At 43.6% G+C, this 20,745-nt stretch overlaps 2 protein-coding genes across 7 annotated transcripts in view; one reads left to right on the forward strand and one right to left on the reverse strand.

Annotated features, from left to right (window-relative positions):
• Positions 1-20,745, reverse strand: part of C8H4orf36 (chromosome 8 C4orf36 homolog) — a 48,078-nt gene that overhangs the window by 13,286 nt on the left and 14,047 nt on the right. For 2 of the 6 annotated variants that reach the window (XR_007909202.2, XR_007909199.2), the window contains exons 5-6: positions 890-987; positions 133-530 (exon numbers count right to left, since the gene is read on the reverse strand). The exons of 2 other annotated variants lie outside the window; for them this stretch is intronic. The gene's annotated coding sequence lies outside the window, so the exon portion shown is untranslated. Of the gene's footprint in view, positions 1-132; positions 531-889; positions 988-20,745 lie in introns of those variants that run through there. 2 more of the 6 variants (XR_007909200.2, XR_007909201.2) reach the window with 2 other exon arrangements.
• Positions 481-6,249, forward strand: LOC138843543 (septin-7). The gene has a single exon (XM_070047914.1). It carries the CDS (start codon positions 4,728-4,730, stop codon positions 5,880-5,882), a length of 1,155 nt encoding a protein of 384 aa, XP_069904015.1. The 5' UTR covers positions 481-4,727; the 3' UTR covers positions 5,883-6,249.

A 20,745-nucleotide genomic window follows, 5' to 3' on the forward strand; every position in this document is an offset into this window, starting at 1 on the left:
CGCGTGCAGAATCATTCCAACAGCTGGTGGCTGGTCAAGTGATTCATCCTAATCTGATCGATGTACTCACAAAGTGGCTCTACAAAGGCCATTAACATGGGCACGAAACCGATCACAAAATGTGGCAAGCAAGGCTCTCTCCTTCTGTTCTTACTCACCACTGAATATTCAAACAAAATGAGACAAGCAGACTTATTGTCAAGTGGAGAGACTGGGCTGTGTCGTCAGCATTACATTGTGTTCCAGGAAAGTAGGTTGGGTGCCAAGACATAATTTCTCCAAATTCAGTAGGGATTTCAGAGAGCCAGGATGCAAATTTCTGTAGGGAGAAAGGCTAACTCCGGAAAAAACAAAGCCACACCTCGCAGCACTAGCAAAGCGTTTCTGGTAGAAATACTGCAGCAAAAGTAAACCACTGGAGGAACTGTCAGGAGGGATATGATTAATCTCAAAAGAACTTTGGAATCAGTCTCAGTTTTTCTTCTTTCTCTTTCTATGAGAATTTGTGTCTATAGGCAATAATTAAACACCTGCAAGAATAATATGGGATTAAGCACCTGATTATCTCTCAAGAAACATGTGGAAACTCATTTCTTTTATAAAAGGGAGTTGCCACTTCGTTTTGGAGAGCCCATCCGCCCAGGAGCCCCCTGGAAAAGTCTGGGAATTTTGCAAGAGAAAGTCTGCCATCTGGAGACAGCCCGGGACAGCCACAGACCACAGTGCCCCAGGGGCCCCTCTGTGCATTCTAAGCAAGCACCAGTGATGACAATATGGTTCCGTGAAACTAAACCTGCACACAAGCAAGTGCCACACCCTTTCTCACGGAGAGCAGAAAGTTTATTTGCAGTAACAAGGCACACTTTATCAACGCCTCCACCTGCCTTACCTGGGATACTAGCCGGCTGTGCACTGTTTATTCTTGGACTGGCAAATTCTTTTCCATGACAAAATGCACAGGGCATGTTGGCTGCCTAAAAATACAAACTGAATACAAAATGTAAGATCAATTCTATTGGAAGAAAGGATAACTTGCCTTGGGTAAACAGGCCCCGCAAGCAGCTCTGACATCAGAGGTCGGCTCAAGGACATCATTATGTGAAGTCAAGCAGAGGATGGGCCCTCTCTGAGCATGGGGTCAGGTCTCTGGAAAGCGAGGTGTTCCCAGCTTCAACGATGCAGAGGTGTGGCCAGGCTGAGAAGGACTGGAGGAGGACAAGAACTGATCTTTCCTGAGCACTTCTGGTGACTGGGGTCTGCTGGCTGCTTTACACACACGCGGCTGTGTCTAGTGAAGCAGAACTTTATCTTTGGTACTTACTAAGATAGGATGTCAGATGCTTCTATCTGCACAGTTTTAAAAAAAAATCCCTTCTGGACCTTCTTACTCGAGTAGCCATTTTTTGTTAACACAAGTTTGGTAAGCACCCCAGTCCTGATGAAGACAGTGTGGGAGGACTCGTGTGATTGGCTGGGATTCCCACAGTGGCCTTAAGGAGCCTGGGGCCGGGGGGGTGGGGGGAGTAGGGTGACTGTGGCCAGCTCTCTTTTAAAATTTCCTGTTATCAAAAATTCCCAGATGAATTAGGATGGTTCCAACTGAGGCTGCTGGCAGGAAAAGATACCAAGGTCCTGTTAACCTCTGAGAGGGCTGTCTTGACTGAGGACAGTTTCCTCCAGACACAGTTATCCCAGCACAGAGGCCACAGGGGGACACAGGACACAATGACTATGCGGATGTAGCTTGAGAGATGTCACGCTAAAAGCCGAAGCCTGGCCACCACCAACTTGTGTTCAAGGATTGGACCAGAGGAGATATGACTGCAGTGGGCATAGGAACAACGCCTCAAGGAGTCCCTTAAACCGCAGCAACTGAGGCCAGGGCCTATCAGTGGACTGGTCAGGCTTTTCTGAGTTTCTCCCCATGTAGGACTGGAGAGGAGTTCCACCCACGGGGATCTTGGTCAATCTGAAAAGCAGATGTCATATAAGGGATCTGAATATGACTTGGCTCCAAAACTCACACAGAGGCTTAGTTCCCCAAAGTATTATGTGAACAGAGAACTAAGAGGTACTGAGTCAGGCATGCATACTCCCTGTCTCCTGCCATGTGATGCTGTCTGCCAGCAAGAACACTATTACTAGACGTTGAACCCATGGGCCCACCTGACTGGGGACTATGAGCCCCCAGACCCCTAAGCCAAAATAACCTCTTTCCTTTATGAAATTAGACTTCTCAGGGATTTCAAAAAGTTGACAGATATACAATCCTAGATTTCTTGCCCTTATTTGCATGTAAGGATTCAAATCACTAATTAGAGACTGTTTAAAGGTGAGACCAAACTGGCACCCCACACTAGCGTGGCAGGCCATGAGCCCTCCCCACCTTAAACTTCACAACCACTGTGAGAGGTAAGAGCTATCACCCTCCACTTTGTGCACTGAGGGGAAAGGCCTGATGGGGCTATGTGCTTGGTCCAAGGTTATCAAGCAACTGAAGTATGTGAAAGTGGCCAGAACCAAAATGGAGTCACTATGTCAAACCCTAATAAAGTGGAGTTGGGAGGCCACAAATGGGTGGTCCTCATGCATATTTGCCCAATCACACGAACTATTACAAAAGACTCTGCAAAAGCCAAGGTCTTGCAGAAAGTCCACTTCTATGAGGCTATCTTTCTAGTAACAGCCAGGCCTCAACACAGTCTTACAAGCAGCCTCACCAAACTGCCCCAGCAGTCGGGCTGCTTCTGAGAAGACCCTCTCCTTGCAAGGCCGACACAAACATCGCTACATGTGAAAGGGCCTGAAACCAATGAGCTTTTTTCCAAATAATTTTTATTATTATTATTTTAATTGTATATATTTATGGGGTACATTGAGATAAGTCAATACATGTATTCAATATGTGAACATCGAATCAGGTTAGTTAACATTCCCATCTCTAAACTTTTAAAAAATCTTTTTGACAATAATTGTACATATTTATGGGGTACAGTGTACCCTTGCAATAACTGTATCTAACATGTACTGATCAAAATCAGGGTAATAAATGTTTCCCCTCTCTTTGTCACTACTTTACGATTAGAGCTTTGAGCTCCTCTCTTGTTTGCTCAGAAAACATGTAATAGGTTATTGTGGCCTATAATCACTTCACTGCATAGACCAAACTTGTTTCAAAGCACCCTGCATGGACTTCTCCTTTCTGCCTTCAAAAATTTGCTCCCCAGCTCATGACAAGATCCTCAGGTGATTACCGATGTTATAAATAAGAGTGTCTGCCTCAGAGAAGGCACCAAAAATAAATAAATAAATAAATAAATAAGAGTGTCAATTGTTAAATCAACAACGGGAGTCACTGTGCACCTACTCTCCATGTAGGATCTCTGTCCTTAATGCGTTGTACTATGCGAATTAACAGTAAAACAACTATTCAAACAGTACTCTATACTTTGTGTGTCTGTGTGGGTGCAGTTTGTTGAAATCTTTACTTAGTATATACTAAGTTGATCTTCTATGTATAAAGATAATTGAAAATGAATCTTGATGAAGAATGGGATGGGAGAGGGAGTGGGAGATGGGATGGTTTGCAGGTGGGAGGGAGGTTATGGGGGAAAAGCCACTATAATTCAAAAGTTGTACTTTGGAAATTTATATTTATTAAATAAAAGTTGAAAAAAAAATTTGCCCCCTTGGGGCCAACACTGTGGCATAGGAAGTTAAGCTTCTGCCTTCAGCACTGGCATCCCATATAGGCACTGGTTCCAGTCCCCGCTGCTCCACTTCTAATCCAGCTTCCTGCTATGGCCTGGGAAAGCAGCAAAGGATGATCCAAGTGCTTGGGCCCCTGCCACCCATATGGGAGACCTGGAAGAAGCTCCTGGCTCCTGGCTTTGGATCAGCCCAGCTCTGGCTGCTACGGTCATCTGGGGGTGAACCAGCAGATGGAGGACCTCTCTGTGTCTCTCCTCTCTCTGTCTGTAGCTCTGCCTCTCAAATAAATACACAATCTCTTCAAAAAAAAATTGCCCCCCACCACGGGATCCTCAGCCTATGATTCCACACAGCATGCATATCCCAATTTATAATCCCACTCATTCTCAAAATAATTTACTTCCTTTGGAGAGTCACTCTCTCGGTATTTGAGGCTGAGAACTGGGTTTTATATCCCCGCTAAGTCGTGTGCATCTTCCTGGAGCACACCCACATGGGAGAAAGGAGAAGCAGTCAACAGCGTGACCATCTTGAAAAGACGGACAGCAACTTAGCTGGATAACTCAGGTATAAAACACCCAAGTGGTCTCAAGAGGGAGAAACTCACCAGTCCCTCAACTCCAATTTTACCTCCTATACTTACGCATTTAAAAGGCCCCTAAATGTGTTCGATATGTGATCCAGTTTTACAAATCCCAGGAAATGTTCATGTATTTCTAGTCTCTGCAAATGGAAGGAGGGGAAGAAGAGAGTCTTCAGGAAAACCAAGTGCTCTCCAGGCTGGGAATGGGAAGGCTGAGGGGAATCTGCCACATTCTGCAAATTAATGCAAGGGAATCTTCTAGAAGCCTGAAGATCATAAAAATCCCACAAGTTCAAAAAGAGCTTGGGAGGATGCACCTGGGAAGGCTCCAACAGTAGCTCAACAGAAGAATCTTGAAGGCTATGTGGGATTCGCCAATCTTCCAAATCAAGTATACAGAAAATCAGTGAAGAGAGGATTTGAATTCACCCTTATGGTAGTAGGTGAATCTGGACTGGGAAAGTCAACATTAATCAACTCGTTATTCCTCACAGATTTGTATTCTCCAGAGTATCCAGGTCCTTCTCACAGAATAAAAAAAACTGTACAGGTGGAACAATCCAAAGTTTTAATCAAAGAAGGTGGTGTTCAGTTGCTGCTCACAATAGTTGATACCCCAGGATTTGGAGATGCAGTGGATAACAGTAATTGCTGGCAGCCTGTTATCGATTACATTGATAGTAAATTTGAGGACTACCTAAATGCAGAATCTCGAGTGAACAGACGCCAGATGCCTGATAACAGGGTGCAGTGTTGTTTATATTTCATTGCTCCTTCAGGACATGGACTGAAGCCATTGGATATTGAGTTTATGAAACGTTTGCACGAAAAAGTGAACATCATTCCACTTATTGCCAAAGCAGACACGCTCACGCCAGAGGAATGCCAACAGTTTAAAAAACAGATAATGAAAGAAATCCAAGAACATAAAATTAAAATATATGAATTTCCTGAAACAGATGATGAAGAAGAAAATAAACTTGTTAAAAAGATAAAGGACCGTTTGCCACTTGCTGTGGTAGGTAGTAATACTATCATTGAAGTTAACGGCAAAAGGGTCAGAGGAAGGCAGTATCCTTGGGGTGTTGCTGAAGTTGAAAATGGTGAACATTGTGATTTTACTATTCTAAGAAATATGTTGATAAGAACGCACATGCAGGACTTGAAAGATGTTACTAATAATGTTCACTATGAGAACTACAGAAGCAGAAAACTGGCAGCTGTAACTTACAATGGAGTTGATAACAACAAGAATAAAGGGCAGCTTACTAAGAGCCCTCTGGCACAAATGGAAGAGGAACGAAGGGAGCATGTAGCTAAGATGAAGAAGATGGAGATGGAGATGGAGCAGGTGTTTGAAATGAAGGTCAAAGAAAAAGTTCAGAAACTGAAGGACTCTGAAGCTGAGCTCCAGCGGCGCCATGAGCAAATGAAAAAGAACTTGGAAGCACAGCACAAAGAATTAGAGGAAAAACGTCGTCAGTTTGAGGATGAGAAAGCAAACTGGGAAGCTCAGCAACGTATATTAGAACAACAGAACTCTTCAAGAACCTTGGAAAAGAACAAGAAGAAAGGGAAGATCTTTTAAATTCTCTATTGACCACCAGTTACGTATTAGTTGCCAATATGCCAGCTTGGACATCAGTGTTTGTTGGATCCGTTTGACCAATTTGCACCAATTTTATCCATAATGATGGATTTAACAGCATGACAAAAATTATTTTTTTGTTGTTCTTGATGGAGATTAAGACACCTTGAATTGACTAGGGTGTTACGTACTTGGAAAGTAACAGCTCTAAGTACCTTTCTTTTGTTTTTTCTTTCTTTTTTTTTAATTAAACAGATGTCTTCAATTTAATGCAAGAGAACATTTTACTGTTGTACAATCATGTTCTGGTGGTTTGATTGTTTACAGGATATTCCAAAATAAAAGGACTCTGGAAAGTTTTCATTGAGGATAAATTGCCATAATATGAGGCAAACTTTGCTTCTCTATGATAATTATAATACAGAGGTTCCATTCAGTGCAGCATATACAATAATGTAATTTAGTCTAACACAGTTGACCCTATTTTTTGACACTTCCATTGTTTAAATACACATGGAAAAAAGAAAACCTATATGCTTACAGTGCACCTAGAGCTTTTTTATAACAACCTTTTTTTGTTTGTTTTGGATTCTTTAAATATATATTATTCTCATTTAGTACCCTCTTTAGCCAGAATCTCATTACTGCTTCATTTCTGAAATAACATTTAATTTAGATATTTTCCATGTATTGGCCCTGCTAAAATAGAAAGTAGCATCTTTCATAAGGTAGGAACCAACAGGGAAACTTTCCTTTTACTCCCTTTTTACACTTTATGGTAAGTAGCAGGGGGAAAATGCATTTATAGATCATTTCTAGGCAAAATTGTGAAGCTAACGACCAACTTGTTTCTACCTATATGCAGCCTCTTTATTTGACTAGAAATGGGGAAAATGGCCTCTTGAAGAGAAAAAAAAAGCCACCATTCTGCATTTAGCTGTATTCATATATTGCATTTCTGTATTTTTTGTTTGTATTGTAAAAAATTCACATAATAAACAATGTTGTGATGTAAAAAAAAAAAAAAAAAAAGAGCTTGGGTAAATTTATGGGAGATACATCCCAAAGGAAATTATCAATAATGGGAAAAGCGGACTATTTACCTCGGTAGAACACAGAGTAAAAACCTAATTCAATATGCAAAAAAAAAAAAAAAAAACCTCAAAACAAAAACACTATGAAGAATGGCAAAATACTTGCAAATTCACCAAAAGCAACAAACAACAAATCAAAACAAAGCAGTTGAAACATACTAACGTGCTTGACATCACTGACAATTTTGCAAAAGTTCATTAAAGTATCATGTTTTATTGTCAATAAGAAAAAAAATAATTTCAAGGTGAACACACCCTGCTGTAAGAATTGAGGGGAAGATATCTCATATATACTTCAGGTAGGACCAGAAATTGTCTTTCTGGAAAAAGTTGGGCATTTCATAAAACAGCCCAAGAAGCTATCTTAATAAATAAGCTTCAATATTGTCAATGATATATTGGGCAGGAGGAAGACATTCCTATTTATAATAGCATTATTATTTCCATTTTTATTTATTGTTTTTTTATATATATATATATCGTTACTTACATTCTTCTTATAATAGCATATTTAGAAAAGCAAAAAGTTGAGAACAAACGTCCAAGGAGAGACTAAGTAAATTATAATACAACCACAGAGTGAGGCATTATAGAGTTATTTAAAGTGTAAACAGTGGGGTAGGCATTTGGCCTAAGAAGTTGATTTAGGGGCCGGCGCCGTGGCTCACTAGGCTAATCCTCCGCCTTGCGGCGCCAGCACACCAGGTTCTAGTCCCGCTTGCCCCTCTTCCAGGCCAGCTCTCTGCTGTGGCCCGGGAGGGCAGTGGAGGATGGCCCAAAGGCTTGGGCCCTGCACCCGCATGGGAGACTAGGAGAAGCACCTGGCTCCTGCCTTTGGATCAGCGCGGTGCACCGGCCACAGCGCGCCAGCTGTGGCAGCCATTGGAAGGTGAACCAATGGCAAAGGAAGACCTTTCTCTCTGTCTCTCTCTCTCACTGTCCACTCTGCCTGTCAAAAAAAAATAATAAAATAAAATAAAAAAGAAGTTGATTTAGGACACCGGCATCCCATATCGGAATGCCTGGCTCCACCTTCCTGCTGGTGTAGATCCTAGCATGCAGCAGTGACAGCTCAAGTACCTGGGCTCCTGTCGCCCACATGGGTAACCTGGATTGAATTCTCAGCTCCTGGCTTCCCCCTGGCCCAGCACCTGGCTGTTGAGGGCATCTGCAGAGTGAACCAGCAGATCTACCAAATCTTTGTCTCTCCCTCCCATCCACTCCCCAAATAAATAAATTTTTAACAATACAAACATCATCTTAGCGAGAAGAAATGTGTATAGTAGAAGGTTAAACAAACTAAAATTAAAAAAAAAAAAAAAAACAAGACCAGATGGTCTGGACAGAATGCTTCCAACCATGCTATAATCATAAGCACAGAAAGCAAATGAATGGAAAATCTCCAATATGTTCACAGTGATTGCTTCTGTATGAAGGATTATGGACTTGTTTTCTTTGTATTTGTGATACTATTCACTGTCTTTGAAATGACTGCCAATTACCATTTTTATGGAAGTAGTGGTTATTTCATGCAGCTCTTTAAAAGTCGTGACCTTCCTTATGACCCAGAGTCTGAGGAACCAGACAGCTGCAATGATTCAGTTGCTGCCGGGGTTCTAAAGTTTTTATAAGGGAGCCTGACAAAAACGTGAGCTCGCAGGTAAGGGATCCCTGCAGAGAGCAGAATGCACGGTGCGAGGAGGACTGCCCAGCCCAGTCGGCCCTGGAGAAGCGTGGTGGACGTGGCTGCAAAATGCTCAACCTGAAACTGCACCTGCTGCACCTTCTAGGTGAAGTAAGCAGAAAGGAAAACAAAGCACCCTGTCAACAAAGCCAGCCGGGAAGGCCTGCTCACCGGGCACCGGCAGCATGCTATTCATAACAGTGTTTGTGGTCCTTTGCCCAACCACCTTTCCTGGCCTCTGCTCACCAGATCAGATGTTATTCAAATTATAAATATAATTGCTCACAGCCTGGTTAATGCCTAGAACTATGAGAAGAAAATGTATTGCAAGTTGTAATAAATGAGATGAATGAGGCTTGTCCATCATTAGGGCAAACTACTGATCCTGATTTTCTCTGCAACAGCAGCCACTCACTGAGTCTCTCCTATGCAGCAGGCCCTGTGATAGGTCCCTTATGTATCTCACTTAGTATCCCCACCCCCATACCAAGCAGGTGCCACTATTATCTCATTTGCAATGAGTCAAGAGAGGCCTATCGAGATAAAGCACTTGCCACAGACTCAACTAGAAAACAAGGCAAGATGATGGAAACTGACTCCCAAGTCAATTATGCATGAAAAATAAATAAAATAATAAAAGGTCATGATGTTTACTTGTATAAAACACTATTCTCACTACGCAAACTAAATGTCACATCCTGATCACTAATATTCACCTCAGGAAACCTTTAACCCGTGTGCTTCACAAGGTACTAGACACAGGTGCACACTAAATATGTTAACTGACATTCTGAAAGAATAATGCCCATATGGAAAAGGATAATACCCTCATTTACATACCTTAAGCTCTTTTCTTTTGAAATAATTGCGTCAATCAAGCATTCATGATACAAAGGATAATTCCTAGGACACTCATCATAGGTTCTGAACTACTTTACAGTGGCTTCCCTAAAAATACATAAGCAGGGCCAGCATTGTGGTGCAGAGGGTTAAGCCGCTGCCTGCAATGCCACCATCCGTTGTGGGTGTCAGTTCAAGTCCTAGTTGCTCCACTTCCACTGCAGCACCCCCTGCTAATGCTCCAGGGAAAGCAGTGGAAGGTGGCCTGAGTGCTCGGGCCCTGGCTACCCACATGGAAGACTCAGACGGACTTTCTGCCTCTTGGCTTCGGCCAAGCCCAGATCAGGATCTCGGAGCCATTTGTGGAGTAAACAGCAGATAGAAGATCTCTCTCTGTACCTCCCTCTCTCTCTCTCTCTGACTCTGCCCTTCAAATAAATAAAAACATAAGCAAAACAATTCCTTGCCCACATCAACCAACTACCCTCCCAGAATGGAAATGGAACCAGAGAAAGTCAGACGCTTCACAATGCATACTACGAAACTGACCATTCAGGCAGGTGTCTGGCACAGCAGTTAAGACGCTGCTTGAGACACTGGCATCCTATATCAGGGCACCTGGTTTGGAGTCTGTTGGCCCCCGTTTCTGATTCCAGATTCCTGCTAACGCACACCCTGAGAGACAGCAGGTGATGGCTCAAGTACTTGGGTCCCTACCACCCACATGGGAGACCCAAATTGAGTTCTGGGCTCCTAGATTTGGACTGGGCCAGCCCTAACTCCTGCAAGTGTTAGGAGACTGAACTAGTAAATGGGAGACAGATCGCCCTCCTCTCTGCTATTCAAATAAGCAAAATATTTTTAAAGAAAAAGCAAGTAGCTACTTGTCGCTCCCCCTCTTCATGGAGGAACGACACAGGACCCTGTGCTGTTCTTTCGTCTGCTCGGCCCTCCCCGGGTTTGCTGCTGGTTCTTCCCGGGTTGGCTACTGTCCCTTCCACCTCCATGGAAGGGCAGTTCCCCCTGCCACATTCCCCACTTCCGCGGGGGAGCGGCACACCGCCGGCCGGCTCTCTCGGGGGCTGCACAGGTGTTCCTTCAGATAGATGTTCCTGGTGCATGTTGTCTCTCTCCTCCTTTATAGTCCTCCTCCGCCAATCCCAACTCGGCTGCCCACACGCCGAGTACGCTGCTCTCCTCCAATCAGGAGCAGGTCCCACAGTTTATTGGTTGAACTGGAGGCAGCTGTGTAGAAGCTGTTTCCCTTCTCAGCGCCATATTGTGGGAAAGCAGATGCATAGAATAAGTCTTAATTCCAGTAACTTTAGTCTAGTCCGAGTTGCTCCCAGTTGCTCCCCACAGCTACTCATTCTCTCCTTGTACTCTGTGGATCAGAAGTTAGATCCTAAACCCACAGCTACAAAAGATCAGAAGTGCTTTTCCCTCCACCCTTGAAGGTGGAGGCCAGAAGGACATGCACCTCATACTTCAGCCAAAATTCATCAGAATAAGGCACGCTGCTGGGCTCTGGCACTTCACAGGAGAACTGGGGCTCAATCCCGGGCATCTGGTACAAACCTCCAGCCTTCTGATCTGACCATTTCTAGCCAGGACGCCTGGGGCATTTTAAGTGCTCAATAAATATGAGCTTTTGTGGTGGCTTTTGTTATTGGTAACATCTGCTGCATCTAACAATGTTGGGATAAAAAAAAAATATTCGCCTTCACTCTGCTTCCAATTTTCTGATCTGTTTTTCAAAGATTTTTTTTAATGAAACTTAGAAATTTCTTTCAAATACTAAAAAGGTCATGAGAAAAAAAAAATAAATGCGAGTACGTATGTGATCCTATAATGAAAGGAGACCACCATTAGGAAATACCCTTCCTCTTATTTTGAAGGAAATTTTGCCAGTTATTTCCACTGCTTGCATAAAGCAACATCAAAATTACTTGCAGTGCTAGAATCCTGGCAGTCACTCTCCTGGGCACACTAAGTTTTGATGCAATGTGCACACAGGGAAGTAGGCGGTGCCGGTAACCCAGCCCAAGGAAAGTTTGGTTATTTGTCTGGATCGGAATATGCTTGTCTTTCCTGCTCTACATAGTTGGCAAGGGTAGGAAGCTAAGTCCCAACAGGAAATAGCTACAGGATGAGCAATCCCTAGAGCAATAAGAGAGAGAGTCTGCTTCGATCACTTGGAAGAAGTTGCTTTGCTAGACTGTTCATTTGATAGAGAAATGACCTGACATGGGGGGGGGGGGCGTGGAGAATGACACCTGCAGTTGAAGTCCACAAGAGAGATTACGCTTGACATTCCAATGCTGTGAAAGTTTAAAAATGGAAAGCAAGTCTTGAGAGTGGAGGATGATGACTGGAGTGGGACTGGCACTAACCAGTACGCACGCATGGAAGGTGGCAGCCTCTTAAGAGAAAAATCCCAACAGCGTCTGGTAGAACGGCTTATACAACTTTTTCTTTCCCTAGGATCAATTAAGACTATTCGATTATGCCCACAGCTACCCATAAAGTAAGCCAAGGCCACCAGATTCTTCTCACAGGCTTCAGGGTGCTTGCTGGAAAAGGCCCCTCCATCCAGGTCTGCTGTGACCCACGGCCACAAGGGTTTACACAGGGAAATCTCTCTCCCTCCAAATTGCAATGCGGGGCCTGCTCACCTTGTATCAAACCATTCTCCAGTATTAGCTTTCTCGGTAATAAAACAAATGTTTGCCTTTCTACTCTGTTTACTCTTTCACTTTATTTCACATTGAGTTCAGATCCTGGACACGGGAACAGGGTTATCACTTTTTCAGTGTCCCTAAAACTCTAACATCTTGTCCAATTGACCACAAATATTGAGAATTAGGGTGGAATTTGTGGGGGTCAAAATAAGAAGTATTTTGGTGGGACAGAGTATTTGGCTTTATGGCTTTGTTCCTTGGATTCAAAAGGAAGGAAGGACACTTTGACCTCAAAACTTCTAAGATGTTATTACTGGGTAATGAGACTGCACTTCACAATGATGCAGTTAGGGTTTTAAGTACTGTGACCTAAGCAAGCAGTCTTAGCCAAAGATGCTGATCACATGAGATTCTCACGTCGGCTGCTCGCTGAGGCAATGGCAGTTCTTCACGTGCTGGTTGTAAAGAGAGGCTGGGGTGGGCAATTGGCCTAGCAGTTAAGATTCCAGTTGAGGCACCCAAGTCCCACATTGGAGTATGGGAATTCAGCGCCCGCCTCCATCTCCTGACTCCGGCTTTCTGCTAATCTACACCCTGGGAGGCAGAAGGGATGGCTCAAGTGGTTGGGCTCCTGCCACCCATGGGAGAGACTTGGTTTGAGTTCTAGGCTCACAGATTCCACCCAGCCCAGTGCCACCCATCGCAGGCATTTGGGGAATGGCCCAAATGAACAGGAACTTACCCTCTCTCTTCCCTCTCTCTGTATCCATCTGTTTCTTTCCCTCTCTCTGACTCCCTCTCTCTTTCTCTGTCACTGTCTCTCAAGTAAATAAATGAATTTTTAAAATAATATATAAAAAGAAAAGCCTACATTCACTGGATGCCTTAGTCTATATTCTGCTACTATAATAGAATACTTGATGCTGGGTAATACACAAAGAAAAAAGGTTGGGAAGGGAGTTGTGGCGCACAGCAAACTGCCACTTGGGATGCCCAGATTCCATATCAGAGTGCCTAGGACTGAGTTCTGACTCTGCTTCCAATCCAGTTTCCTGGGAGGCAGCAGATGTCCCAAGTCCTTGGGTTCCTTCCACCCAAGTGGGAAACCTATATGGAGTTCCAGTCTCCTGGCTTTGGCCTGGCTGTTGCAGATATTTGGGAACTGAATTAGTAGATGAAAGATCTCTGTCTCTATATCTCTATCTCCATCTCTATCTCATCTCCCTCCTTTTTCTGCCACTCTCCCTTTCAACTAAAAAAAATTGTAAGAAAAAAAGAAAACAGGCTTATTCGGTTCACAATTCTGAATCCTAGAAAGTTGAAATAGCCTAGTGTTTTGTGAAGGCCCCCCTGGCTGGACCACATCATGGTAGATAAGCAGAAAGGGACACAGGTGGGTACAGAAGGGGCCACAGCATAAGGTAGCCTTGCTTTGTAACAACTTACTCTCATGAGAACTAATCAGTCATGGGAGACCTTACCCACTCTTATGAGACAGCACCAATCCATTCATGAGGATGAAGCCCTATGCCCTAGTCACCTTCCGCTAAACCCATCTCTTAAAGGTCCCACCGCCTCAACCATGTCACACCAGGGACCAAGTTTCCAGCATATGAACCTTTGAAGAACAAACCACATCCAAACTATAGCATTTGCACACACTGGACTGAAGCAAATACCGCCCGGGCCTTGGCCTTTTGAAATAAAATTCAGTTACAAGAATCTTACTTAGCAAAATGCTGGCTGAAGGTGACCTCAGCAAACACTGGCTGCAAAAGCACTAAGTAGGCAACACTTACTAGTCCTCATAAGCAACACAGGCAGGCATGAGCCAGAGCCTTAACCAGAACCAGTAGTCTAAGCAAGGTCTCAGCAGACACAATAGCCCAGCAAGGCAGCCGGGTTAAAGATGGACCAAGCAGGAGGCTGAACAGCCCAAGTTTCTATTAAAGGGCAGACTGGAAATCACAGGGGACTGGAGTGTCATCTCAGTTACACTCCTTGCAAAGCTGTATCACCCAAAATTACAGGTCCTTCGCGTAGCCCCCCACTTTCTTCAGAACTAACACAGGGATTGGAAAATGCACCAGGTAAAACATGCACCTGTAACTCAAGACATTTCTCTCCTTACAGTATTTACCCAAAAGGAATGAAAGTGTATGCCCACACAAGGCTCACAGCAGGTTCATCTGTAACCACCCAGAACTGCAAACAGCCCCAATGTTTCTCAATAAGCTCATGGATAAACAAAGTGTGGTTTATCCATACAATAGAATACGACTCGACAATAAAAAGGAACATACGCACAACAAGGATGAATCTCAAAATAATTATGCCAAGTACAAGAAGCTGGACCCAAAATATAGTACATACTGAATGATTCTATGTGTAGAAAATTCTCAAAACTGCAAATGAAGCCATAGCATCAGGAAGCAGAGCCCTCAGTGGGACCTGAAGGCTGGGAGTAAGGAACAGGGAGAAGGGATGGATGACAAAGGGGTACAAGAAAATTCTTGGGGGCAATGGACACTGTCATTAGCTCGATTGTGAGGATGGCCCACTGATACAGACATAAGTCAAAATGCAGAAAATTGTACACCTTAAACAGTTGCAGCTTATACAGCAGCCAATTTTACCTCAATAAAGCTGAAAAACATGTAAATCAGAGTATATAAGAAGGAAAACAATAGGGAATAAATACCTTGAGCTCTATCTTCAAAAGTGGTAACTTTTTAACAATTTTTAAAGGCAATATACTGTTTTTAATGATTATTTATTTATTTATTTATTTTAAAGTCAACAGTTACAGAGAAAGAAAGAGATTTTTTTTAATGGATTTATTTTATTTATTGGAAGGCAAACTTACAGACGGAAGGGGATAGAGAGAGAGATCTTTCTTCTGCTGGTTTACTCTTTAAATGGTTGCAATGGCCAGGCCTGGGCCAGAACAAAGCCAGGAGCCAGGAGCTTCATCTGGGTCTCCCACATGGGTGCAGGGGCCCAAGCACTTGGGCCATCTGCTACTGCTTCTGCAAGCACATTAGCAGGGAGCTGGACTGGAAGTGGAGCAGCCAGGACTCAAACCAGTGCCTATATGGGATGCCAGCATCACAGACGGTGGCTTAACCCACTATGCTACATCACCAGTCCCAAGAGAAAGAAATCTTCCATCCTCTGGTCCACTTCCTAGATGGCTGCAACAGCCAAGGCTGAGTCAGGCTAAAGCCAGGAGCTAGAAGCTTCATACAGGTCTCCCACATGTATGGCGGGGGCCCAAATACTTGGGCCATCTTCTGCTGCTTTTCCCAGGCCATTAGCAGAGAGCTGGATTAGAACTAGAACAGCTGGGACACAAACCAGTGCCTATGTGGGATGTTGGCATTGAAGGTATTGGCTTTACTGGCTACACCATGATGCAGGCCCCAAGTAATGTATGTTTTAAGGTAATATCAGCATTAAACAAATAATCATAGAGTGGCTGCTACAGGTAGGTACTATTGTAGACTCAAGACACCACAGAGAAATAGCATAGGCACATAAACAAGCAAGCAAATATGTAATCACAGATAGTCATATGATTGCTGCAAAGGAATTAAACCAGGGAGTTAATACTGATAGTTAAAGAGTAAAAGGAGAGGCCCATTTATCTAGGGTGATCACAGAAGACCACCTGCCCCCCACCCCAGCCAGTGTTATTTGAGCTAAGTCCTCAGTAAGGAGGAGGCAGCCCTGTGAAAATAGGAGCCCAGAGAATCCTGGGGAAAGCAAACAGCGTGTGCAAACACGCCAAGGCAGGAATAGTTCCAACACATCGGAGAATACAGAGTGAGCCAGTGTGCCCCTGGGGATGGAGGACGAGTGGGAGGGATGAGCTCAGCAGGAAGGCAAGTGTCAGACAGCACAGGGCCTTGGAGGCCAAGGGAGGGGTTGTTACTAGACAGTCACAGAGTCTTTCTGCCAATGGTATGATTGCCATTTTTTAAAGATCACGATGGCTATTGAGGATGTGCTACAGGAAAGTCAAGAATGGAAGGAAGGCAATCAGTTAAGAGGCCTTCTGCATATTCAAAGAACGATGGAGGCTTGGATGAGGCCAGTAGGGATAGAGAACGAAATTAACACACAGAGCCAGCACTGTGGCGTAATGGGCTAAGCCTCTGCCTGTGGTGCCGGCATTCCATATGGGCAACCACGTCTAGACCCGGCTGCTCCTTTCTGATCCAGCTCTCTGCTGATGGCCTGGGAAAGCAGTGCAAGATGGCCCAACTACTTGGGCCCCTGCACCCACATAGGAGACCCAAAAGAAGCTCCTGGCTTCAAATGGGCCCAACTCCAGCTATTGCAGCCTTTTGGGAAGTGAACCAGTGGATGGAAGACCTTTCTCTCTGTCTCTCCTTCTCTGCCTGTAACTCTACCTCTCAAATAAATAAATAAAATATTTTTAAAAATTAAAAAAGGAATTAATACACTTGGGGTATATTCTAGAGGTAGCGTCTCCAAGAGTTGCTGCTAGAATGGAGTGACAAGGAGGGGAGGTGTACACAGGGATCACTGGAGAGCCCTCGCTAGAATCAGAACAAGCGCTCACTGAGTTGATGATTGTCCAGGCTGGAGCAGCACAGCACTTCTCAAGGCTTGTTTCTCAGAAACAAGTTTTCTCAGAAAAATGAAATGCTCGACTACATGGCAATATTTTGAGAAGACTGACAACAAGCAAAGAAATTGGGATTAAAAGAAATGCAGTGGTCTCATGAAAAATACATTAAAAATTAAGCAATTACTAAATGTAATGACTAAATCATTAATCCTAAAAAAAAAAAAAAAAAGGAAGGGGAGGAAAATTACTCATACGGCACTACACAGCTCAGCTGTGACAGGTTTATGGGATGGTGTGGTCTGAATGACTGTGTCCTCCCAAACTCATATGTTAAAGCCCTGCCCCGCAAGGTGGTGATGTTGGGAAGTGGAGCCTCCAGAGAAGTCTGGGGGGACTCTGGTACTAGCGTCCCTGTGAAAGACATCTCAGAGAGACAGCTGATCCCTCCCACCATGAGAGAACACAGGAAGAGGTGCCGACTACGAGCCTGAAAGTAGGCCCCAAACAGTCACACCATCTGCTTTGATCTTGGATTCCCCAGCCTCCTTACCCGTGAGAAACAAATTTCTGTTGTGTGTAATCCACCTCATGCATGCTATTTTATTCTAACGGCCCAGAGAGACTAAGACACACCCTCATAATATTGTTAAGATTTAATATCCTGGTTTAACATAAGCAAGACTATAACTTATATTTAAGAGAAGGGGAAATTTTACGCATGTGTGGTAAGTTTTGGGGAAAGAACAGAAACAAAATGCTGTCTCCTATACTGGTAAATCAAAAGATCATACCTTAAAAGGAGAAAAAAAAAAGAAGTAACAATTAAAAAGTGTCATCTAGGGGCGTGGAGATAAATAACAAAATAGGTAAAAACAGCAAAATAAGTTGTCTCTGCAGAGGGGAAAGGGAATGATGGAGGTATAGGGAACTACTGTTTCTAAAAAGCAAATCTTGGGGTGGGGGATGGGCAGAGAGGTCTGGCATTTTGGCATAGCAGGTAAAGCTGCCACCTGTGATGCTGGCATCTCATATGGGCACTAGTTTAAGTCCTGGCTGCCCCACTTCCAATTCAGCTTCTTGCTAATGCACTTGGGAAAGCAGAAGAAGACAGTCCAAGTGCTTGGGGCCTTGCCACCCTTCTACTGGAAGACCCAGTAGAAGCTCCTGGCTCCTAGCTCCTAGCTTCAGAAAGGCCCAGCTCGGGCCATTATGGCCGTTTGGAGAGTGAATCAGACGATGGAAGATCTCTCTCTCTCTCTCTCTCTTTCTCTTTTTCTTTCTACCTCTCATCTCTCCCTCTCTCTTCAAATAAATAAATAAGAAAGAAGCGAGTCATGGAGCAAGCGTTTGGCCTAGTGGTTGAGACCCACAATAATATGCCTGCGTCCCTCACTGGAGTGCCCAGGTGTGAGTCCCAGCGCCAGTGCGAATTCCAGCTTCCTGCTGATGCACACTCTGGGAAGCAGCAGGTGAAGCCTCAAGTGCTTGGATCCTTGCTACCTATGTGGGAGACCTGGATTGAATTCCTTGCTCCTGGCTCTGGCCTGCCCCAGCCCCAGCCATTATGTACATTTGGGGACTGATCCGGTGAATGGGAGCTCTCTTTTTTCTCTGCCTCTCAAATAAATAAAACATTAACTTATGTAAGGCATTTGTTTTTAGAAATTTTGACCCTTTAATATGCATTTGTAACTAGCTATTTTTAAAAGGAGAAACAAAGTGATTTCCAGTGAAATTAAAAGGTTTTCTCACAGAAACACAATCAGTTAGTTGTAAGGGGAGTCTTAAGTAAAACATAGAATTTTCTGTTACTACCTTATCTAAACTTATTTTTAAGAGGTTAAACCTAAGAACAACAATATTCAATATATTATGCAATAGACTTGTGGACTTTAGGTTAGGAAACATTTACAGTATCAAAGAAACTCTTGGAGGTATTATCCCTGGGACTAAATGGATTAGTGACAGTCACCCGAAAAAGGGAGCGTGCAGGCCACTCAGTGGGATGTGAAGTACAAAAATAAACATACAGCATTAATCCAAGTACAGTGCAAAATATACGCTGATACAGCAGGATATAATTGTTTTAAGAAAACAGTGAATTGGTTTTGATTTCCACAGAAATAGAAACACTGAATGCTTGTTAAAGCCTAAAATCTTTGGTTGCATGATCATAAAATGGCCATTTTCCACACTTTACACAGTTAACAACCCAAATATCCTATTTATGATAGCCTTAGCAGAGGTAGAAAATTGGTAAAAATGGCAAAAAAAAAAAAAAAAAAAAAAAAAAAAAAAAAAAAAACTAGAGAGGACAGGTGTGTTAAGAAAGTGGACAGAAGAAGCAGCAGAGCTGGGTGACTGACCCCCCCTCCCCCCCTCAACATGCAGTCAAGAAACTGGGAGTATTTCTGGTTGGCAGATAAACACCCTACCCAAAGCACACTGGAATTTTAGGAGGAAAATCTGGACTAGGAATGTGGAAATCCCATCTTCTTAAAGTCACATAACCAGGGCTACAAACAGAGCCTGGGTTCCTGACAACTTTTTCCAGGGTTGCTGACCACTAACTCACCTGAAAACTGAGGACAGGTGCCCTTGGTCTGAGCCGTCATCTCCGAGGTGGAGGACAGCATCAGGATGACACACACGATGGTGCCTAAACATTGACCTCTGGACGCAACTCCCTAATCTGAGGTCAAACTGTGGGCCCCATGGATTACAGCCCCTAGGTCTGTGTTGATTGGGCCACATAATCCACTTATAAAATCTGCTTTTTTGTAATTACAGATGAATTGATATGATTCTAAATTTTACTTCAAAATAACCCTGCAGTGGGGGGTGGGGGGTGGAAGGTGAATGAGTACAAGTGAAACAAACTGGCTATGAGTTGGTAAGTGGGGTAGCTGGGTGACAGTGACGTGAGGTTTTCTTTTTTATTCCTACTACTCTTGTACATCTAAATTCTCCATAACAAAACTTATTGTGCTCTGCTTTCAACTTTATTTTCAGATTCTCTTGAAAAATAGGTATATTTTCCCCCTTGGGGAAAACTGAATTGGAAACTTTCTTATAATGCCATTCTAGCACAGCATCCAAAGGCAAGAGCTGAGGACCCACTGCCCCTTAGGAGGAAGCACACGCGCTCTGCATCTCCAGTCTTTCTATATCCACTCCCCAAATGGTCAGTCTCGTTGGCCCTCTTTGCACATTTTTGCTACCTACTTATACCCGGGTATGGGTTTGCAACCTCAACATTATATATAACCTAAAATTCCACAGATATCAATGTATCAAAAATTCTATATTTGTAGAGTAAAATCAGTGTGATATAAAAAAAAAAAAAACAATTTAACAAAAACATACGCAATAAGTTGCTTTTCGTTTTTAAGAACTCTAGAAACCAATTTAGATGTTGCAACACCCCAAGCAAGTGCAAAGCCAAGAAGACATGCATTGTAGTGGGTTGGAAAATTCATGACACTTTACTTGACCTAACTACTACCACACGCCTGCATAGAGAGGCACTACCAGGAGAAAAATCCCAACCCTGGCTTCTTTCTCAGGGGGAAAACAGAAGAATAGCCTGTACATCCATCCAGTGTTCTGACTGTTCAGGGCACGGGTGAAGGGGCTGAATCCTATTTTGTCTGACTTCGAATGCTGATTGGAATTGCAATCTGGAAACCAGCTTGAGGGTCACTGAAAACAAAGGTGAGCACCACAAGTTTGTTACAATACCAAAGAGGCTGTATTACCACCAACAGACACAGGGGGAGCAAGAAATCACAGCTCTAGTAGACAAGCAGGCAAATGTTTTTGGGAAATTATCCAGGCCCAGAAAAGATGGACCCCCAGAATGCCTAAAAGGATCCCCGTAAGTTCTACCTGGACTGCTTAATGATGGTCCTCTGTTCACAGCCAGTCTCTAAAGGCTTGGAGAAGAGGCTCGTTTTCTCAAATGGCC

Source organism: Oryctolagus cuniculus, chromosome 8 (assembly GCF_964237555.1).
Source record: "Oryctolagus cuniculus chromosome 8, mOryCun1.1, whole genome shotgun sequence".
Lineage (NCBI taxonomy): Eukaryota > Metazoa > Chordata > Mammalia > Lagomorpha > Leporidae > Oryctolagus > Oryctolagus cuniculus.